The sequence below is a fragment of the Varanus komodoensis genome, unplaced genomic scaffold (assembly GCF_004798865.1).
Source record: "Varanus komodoensis strain SLA01 unplaced genomic scaffold, ASM479886v1 scaffold2, whole genome shotgun sequence".
NCBI lineage: Eukaryota > Metazoa > Chordata > Lepidosauria > Squamata > Varanidae > Varanus > Varanus komodoensis.
In genome coordinates this window covers 11,595,454-11,602,948 of record NW_025335568.1, presented here as the reverse complement: position 1 = coordinate 11,602,948, position 7,495 = coordinate 11,595,454, and the positions used below count along the sequence as shown (strand labels likewise).

General features: G+C 47.4%; 1 protein-coding gene across 1 annotated transcript; it reads right to left on the bottom strand.

Moving 5' to 3' along the window:
• Positions 1–1,578: 1,578 nt before the first annotated feature.
• On the bottom strand, positions 1,579–2,640 carry LOC123022913 (serine/threonine-protein phosphatase PP1-alpha catalytic subunit-like). The gene is made up of 2 exons (XM_044429046.1): positions 2,168–2,640; positions 1,579–2,130 (listed from the first exon to the last, which is right to left on the bottom strand). Exons 1-2 carry the CDS (start codon positions 2,602–2,604, stop codon positions 1,602–1,604), a joined length of 966 nt encoding a protein of 321 aa, XP_044284981.1. The 5' UTR covers positions 2,605–2,640; the 3' UTR covers positions 1,579–1,601.
• Between the last annotated feature and the right edge of the window lie 4,855 nt (positions 2,641–7,495).

Genomic DNA, 7,495 nt, shown 5'->3' with positions numbered 1-7,495 from the left:
CATGATGGAGGGTACCTCACTCCAGCTTTCCCTCCCTTTTACACTATCAGTTTAGAATCGCATCTACGTTTTTAATAACCCCTGACGAGGGGCCCTTGCTTTGTGAATAACACACCAGAGGATCATGAGACTTGTGGCCTGCACTGGCTCCAGGTTTTTGAATCCTCCTGGGCAAGGCACCCCTCCCACACCACCCCTGCCCCCTCCTGCTGCCGCCCCCTCCCTGCTCGCTTGATGAGGAGCAGGGAGGCACACGCACCTTCCTCCTCCACCACCTGAGGCAGGTAAGCCACACAGAGGTGCAGAGGAGCAGCAGGGACAGTGGGACCCTGCAGGGCTATGGACCCCCAGCCGCTGCCCAGACATGCCTGCTCTCCACACCAGTCCCGCTTCTGGGCTGGGCAGTGGGGGGTGGGTGGGCCGGGCACGACTGCAGTACGAGAGAGGGAGGCAGGGGAGCTCTGCTTTGCAGTCGCTGGGGCGGTTGGCGCTTGTGCGCAGGAAAGCTGCCTTCCGTGTCATTAGGATCACAGCCAGACTATGCCGTCACCCCACCCTGGCTGCTGCAGGCTTATTTGTTCCTGCATTGTTCCATTCAATTTGGCCTGTTGTTAATGCCTTTTCTGCTGGTATCCCTGAGCACGCTATTTAACGGGCTGCAGCTGGTACAAAATGTGGCTACTGGGATCCTGGCTGGCAACAGATGGCATGATGTGAACGTTTCGTTCTTGCTCTGCTTCAGCTGTATTACTAGCGGAAATCGTGCATTCGCCTGAAGGCCTTTGCTTCGATCCGAAAAGTGCCCCTTCAAAGCTTGTGGAAATGCAGCGGGGTACTAGAGGCAAGGCCTGCAGGGCTGAGGCCCCAGGCCTTTGTGATTAGCAGAGGATCACATCTTCTGCCACCTCCCTCAGGCAACCCTGTTCCCTCTCAGCTTAGCTGTGCTCAACCAAGCAGGTGAAGGAGAATCTATTTTCACAGCAGAGACATACTGACTGGGTTCCAGTAACATGGCAACACTTCAACAACAACCCACAGCTGAGCCATACTCATAGAATCATGGAATCATGGAATCATGGAATCATAGAGTTGGAAGGGGCCATGAAGGCCATCGAGTCCAACCCCTGCTGTTGCAGGACACCACATTTCACCATCCCACTCAGCTGGCTGTCCAGTTTCTCTTTGAATGTCTCTAGTGTGGGAGAGCCCACCACCTCTCTAGGTATCTGGTTCCACTGTTGTATTGCCCTGACAGTGAGGAAGTGTTTCCTGAAGTCCAGCCTGAATCTGGGTTGTCGCAACTATTTTTTTATTTTTTAAATAAGAATCTTACATGTTTATTCAAAATGATGCAGTACCTGCATGGGGGAAAGGGGAGCATACAACAGGACAAAGTTGGCAAAAAAGTCAATCAAAAATACCCCCCAAAATAAAGACATCCCCCACCGCAGGGGAGCAGAATTTTTGGTATTCTCAATCAGACATTTTTTAAAAATTACATGGCTGGGCCCTGAGGAGGTAGGCAGCCGCTGTACAGTGTAACCAGTACACAAGACAGCCTGGGCCCCACACCTACATGCTCGGGGAACAGGCAGGGCTAGCTACTTCTTGGCTTTGGCCGAGTTGAGTGGAGGAGTGACCGGGCGCCCACCGGGGTTCAGGCCACTGAACTGGCCGTACTTGCCCTTGTTCTTGTCAGCCGGCTTCAAGATCTGGAAGGAGCACATGAGGGTCTCATCAACGCTCATCATTGCACCTGCATTATCAAACTCACTGCAGTAGTTTGGAGTGGAAGAGAATGTAACCAGCTGCCGTTTGGCAAAAAACTCGTATCCGTCCTCTACTACCCGATGCGCCCGGCAGATCAAGTCCAGATCGTGTTTGTGCAGAAACTTGGCAACAGCTTCTGAGCCAAAGGTGAAGGAGACACCATGGTCATTCTCGCCCCAGCCCTGGACATCTTTGTCAGGATCAGACCAGAGCAAGTCGCAGAGAAGTCCCTGATCAGGCACGTCTGTGGGCCTCAGGAGCCGCCGAATCTGTTCCATGGACTGAAGGCCGGGAGAGAGTCCTCCATGGCAGCAAAAGATCTTCTCCTCGACTATGGCAGCAATGGGCAGGCAGTTGAAGCTAAGCTGTGGAAGGCCTTCACAGACTGCTGTAGCGCCTGCTGTAGCGCCTTTTACGTTCATCATAAAAGCCATAGATGCGGTTGATGCTTGCACACTCGTGGTTCCCACGCAGAAGAAAGAAGTTCTCAGGGTATTTAATCTTATAGACCAACAGCAGGCAGATTGTCTCCCGCAACTGCTTCCCCCGGTCCACATAGTCATCCAGGAGGAGGTAGTTGCTTTGTGGGGGGAAGCCCCCATATTCAAAGAGTCGAAGTAAGTCATAGTACTGACCATGGATGTCTCCACAAATGTTGAGTGGGGCTTCCAGCTCCAGCAAGATGGGCTGGCTCAGGAAGATTTCTTGTGACTTCAGGCATAGGCCCCGAATCTCATTTTCAGTCAGCTGCACATTCTTGCCTGGGCGTGAACTTTGCACTTCCAGGAGGCGTCCGATAATGGAATCCAAATTGAGCTTCTCGCCTTCCGACATGGCGGCACTCTTTGGGAGAGGAAGCTGCGGCCGCCTGGGTTCCTCCTGGCCTGCTCAGTGGTCCTAACAAGCGGGCGGCGGAGGCAGGGCCGGCTCTCTTCCTTCGCCTGCTTGCCAAGATGCCTCCACCAAAGACAGCAAGCGGCAGAGGAAGCCACGAGCGCGCAGGGCCTCGGTCGCAGCCGCCGCCGCCACCTGCAGGATGGAGGGATCAACACCCGGGTTGTCGCAACTTGACTTGATTATGCCGTGCATCAGCAAGAAGAGATCTTGGCCTTCCTCTTTGTGACAGCCTTTGAGGTCCTTATAGAGGGATATCATGTCCCACTCAGTCTTTTTTGCAAATGTCGAAACCAAAGACACCAAGCGGTTTAAACAATCTCAAAAATACCAATTACACCTCTAATTGCTTCATTTTTCTCCACAGGGCTTGAGTCCCAAGTTGGATGGATGAAAAAAAAAATCCATTTAGTTTGTTTCTCTACTGAAACTTGCAAATTTCTTCATACACAAGCAGGACAGAAAAAGCTTGGAAATTGTTATACATAAATTGAATGGGAGGTGGAAAACCCCAAACTGACAGTTGCATCCAATTAGACCCCAGGTTTGCTTGCTTCACTTTAAAAAGTTTGTGTTTGAATCCCTGTGTCAGAGTTACGTCTGCTACCCACTTTTTTCACAGGGTTCTGATATTCGGCAACTAGGCAGCCAGCAGCTACAACCTGGTCCTCCCCATTCTCAAATTAGCAACACCTATTGACTCCGACTGGTGCAGATGAGTGGCAATTTAGTTTTGGTTGTGTTTTTATTCAAAAGTATCAAAATGGAAAGAACTCACTATGCTTAATATATATATATATATCCATCCATCCATCCATCCATCCAGTGCAGGCAAATGCAAAACTGAGAAATTTATCCATCTCTATTACAGGTTATTATTCCTGTTCTGCGGGAATCAACATTTTTCAGCAGCTCCCTTTCTCGGTTCCATTTAAGGAGAATTTACTTTCTCCCTCACACACAGGCAGAGAGAGGACACTGCTGGAGGACTGGCTGTATCAGTGAGACCCACAATAACAAATCTCTTCTTTGTGCCTATACAATAGACCTGTCATCTAGTTTTACAGCTGATTAGCTCTTTAGTAGAAAGTATCAGGTGTCACAGGTCACCCAATATCTGGTTCTGCTAAATTGACCATAAATATATCCTTCCATTTGTATTCAGTCACTAAAGGCTCGCTAACGGGCGCCTCCTCAGTGAATGGTAGGTGTTTTGATTAGTTCCGCAGGAGCGCAAAGGGAAATTGCATTGTGCTTCAAGCTGATACAGAAAGAATCGTTTGCCATATTTTTTGTAATCGAAAATGATCACAGAAGTAAACAAGCATTTTGGTGCATAAAGCAATCTGAAGACCATTTTTATGGCATGCGCACACCTACACACTTCTTTATAGACAGGGGTGACATGCCTTTAACTGGTGCATAATAGACAAAAAATGAACAGGTAATTTTCTTTGTGTTAAGTGCAGTGGAATCCTTTGCATAAGCACATAAGAAGAGCCAGGCACTTTCAGATGAAGGCCTACACAAGTGAGATTTCTGTACACATTGGCCCAGCAGGTGCTCATGAAAGACTTGCAAGCCACACATGAGTGCAACAGCACTCCACCACCCAAGTTCCCCAGCACTGGTGTACATAGGCAGCACATAGCAATGGCAGTGCAGAGTAGCCACCAATAATCTTCTCCTCTGGGAATTGGCCCAGTCCACTTTTAAAGCCATCCAAAATGGTCGTGATCACAGCATCTTGTGGAAAGGACTTCCCTAGTTTACCTATGTGCCATATCTATGTTTCTCTGAAATAAGTCTCACTGCATTCAGCTGGGGTTACCCCCAGTTCAGTGTGCATATTGCTTCTTACTGAGGAGCACTTGTTGCTGTTCTGTGCCATCATGGCATCACCAACTTTTAATGACCCTGTGAATGCAACCACTCCAAAAGCCCAGTCCTTGACAGCCCTGCTCAGCTCGTGCGAACTCCCGACTGTGGCTTCCTTGATGGAGCCCAGCCATCTCACATTTGGTCTTCCTCTTCTTCTTCTGCCTTCAGCTTTCCCTACCCTGATTGTCTTGCATGGGGTGCCTTGCCTTCTCATGCACTGCCCAAAGTACAACACCTTCAGCTTTATCATTTTTGCTCCCGGATCAAGTTCTGGCTTGTTTTGATCTAGGACACACTTGTTCATCCTTTTTGTCTCTCACGAAGCTCTCCTTCAGCACCATGCTTCAAATGCACGCATTTTCTTCTTGTCAGTTTTCTTCATTGCCCAGCATTCACATCCACACATAGTGGCGGGGAAGAATGCTATACCTGCTGAGTTAGACCTGGGTGCCCTGCTGCGCCACAGAGAGTGGAAATGTGAAAGAAATGGTGACGCTGACTGATATAATTCAGTATTGGCATGAGAAGAGCTGGGCGGGATAGACACAAGGCCTGTTTAGTGCATTGGCCAGTCAGATGCCAAGCAAGTAGATCCACAAGGACCCAAGCCCAAGAGTACCTGCATGGTTCCCCCCGAACTGGTATCCAGCGGTGTACCTCTGATACTGGAGGTGATGTATAGCCATAGAATCATACAAGAGTAGAGTTGGAAGGGGCCATGAAGGCCATCAGGTCCAACCCCCTGCTGTTGCAGGATACCACTTTACGCCATCCCACTCAGAGGGCTGCCCAGTTTCTTTCCGAATGTCTCTCGTGTGGGAGAGTCCACCACCTCCCTAGGCAGTTGGTTCCACTGTTGTAGTGCTCTGACAGAAAGGAAGCTTTTATTTATTTATTTATTTATTTATTTAGAAAATTTCTATGCCGCCCCATTCGCCAAAGCCTCGGGGCGGCTCACAAAACATTGAAATATAATACATTAAAAATATAAAATGAATTTACAATATAAAATAAGTCGCCCTGGCTTTTCCAGATGTCCAGCCTGAATCTGGGTGGTCACAACTTGAATTGATTAGTCCATGTCCTACGCTCTGGCATCAGCAGGGAGAGATCTTGAACTTCCTCTTTGTGACAGCCTTTGAGGTCCTTATAGAGGGATAACATGTCCCCCCTCAGTCTCTCTTCTCAAGGCAATCCCTAGTAGCCAGTAATAGCATTATCCTCCATGGATTTACTTAAACCAGCTTTAAAGCCATCCAAGATGGCAGCCACTGATACATGTTGTAGTGGCAAAGTCATGACTGATAGATTTGGGGAAGCAGAGCCTCCACGGACACTGTGCCAGGATAGAAACAAAATGGAAAGTATCATCCTGAAAAAATTGCATTCCATCATTTGAAAGGGCTATGCATTATTTTTTAAGAACCAGAAGTCATGATGGGCAATGATAATGTGATGTCGTGTTTAAATAATGTTGTATATATTTTATGAATAGCAATAATAAAAATCAAAGTCACCTGGAACACCAGGTAAAAAGCAGAGTATACCTGAAATTTGTAAGAAATAATAATAGCCATGTTTATAAGGGGAAAAAACCCAAAATTGATATTAGTGTAATTACTTTTCTCAACTCAACCAACAGATCACAAAAAGTGCAAGCCTTTGAGATCATTGGCTCTCTTGCCCAATGAAGAAATCTGGAGAGGATGGAAATTGCAACATTTTGGTGACTTTTTGAAAGGTATTAGAAAGGCATTGCAAGAATATGGATTTTGGAAACATTAAAAGGCAGTGAAATGCTCATCTTCCAAAGGAGAAACTTTTCCTGATGGATTATTTGTGGATTAGAATTTTTGTCAGGGTACCTATACCATTTGAAGCCATGAAAAAACAGAAATTCAACAGGTGAGATTCTTCTCCATCTCTGCCATAGTAGAAAGGCTACCAACTGAATTTCTGCCCATCACTCAGCTATTAAAGGCTCAGGAGTGTTGCCAGAAAAAATGACACACCCACACTTGTGATTCCCCCTCGCCTCTTTCCAAGCTAACACTATGGTGCCACTCCACTTTTGGTATATTTTGTTGAGGAGAAAAGCTGCCCTCCCATTGTCTCAGGGGAATGCAAAACTGGAAGAGCTTGTTGTGGTTTCACAAGCTGCTGAGCAGAAGTTTTCATTTAATCAAATGTCGCTATCATCTCCAAAAGCCACAACTCCAGCTGAGGCCCTATAAGAAACGGGATCTCCAGGGAGTATTTTACTGATGTTGTGTACTCCAGTGGAAACATCAGAAATGCATCCGGGTCGTTTGCCAAGGTTCTGTACCTGATGTCTCGTGGAACAAGATGCAGGCATAAACTGCAGAGGGTGATGGAAGGCAGAAAGACGGATGCACTGGACGAAGTGCCTCTGAGGGATTTCAGGCTGATACAAATAAATTGAAAAAACACCCAATTCCGGCTCATGAAAAATTAGTGTGAGACTGTGCAATGGCAGGACAAGGAGAAGGAGAACAAAGGAAAAGCCATCACTGAACTACCAAAGGGGTAGAGGAAGCAGAGGCAAGCCCATTCCAATGGGCATGAACACACAACGGAATGAAACCAGATTCCGAGTAGTTTGATACTAATTTATTTTCTCTGCCTAGGAAACCTGAGGACGGTAGTTGTGCGACAGAGGCTACATGCAGCACTTTCGTTATATGATAGTTCCCATGATTTTAGCAGGGAACATCTGGAGGGTCACTGGTTGTCCACCATTATTTTAGTACTACGAGAGTGGTGGGCTACCAGTGACCCTCCAGATGTTTGGGCATAATCCCTCTGCATGGGCTATTCCACCTAGGATGGATGGGAGATACAGGCAAAACATCTGGGAGGCTGCGAGTTGCTCACTTCTTTACTACATCACTTTCACCCTGGAGAATTTTCCATGCCTTGTTTACATAGG

Coding starts and splice junctions, on each gene's coding strand:
- LOC123022913 (XM_044429046.1), bottom strand. CDS start 2,604: ATGTCGGAAGGCGAGAAGCTCAATTTGGATTCCATTATCGGACGCCTC. Junction 2,131..2,167: donor CGTAAAAGGCGCTACAGCAG/GCGCTACAGCAG, acceptor TCCACAGCTTAG/CTTCAACTGCCTGCCCATTG.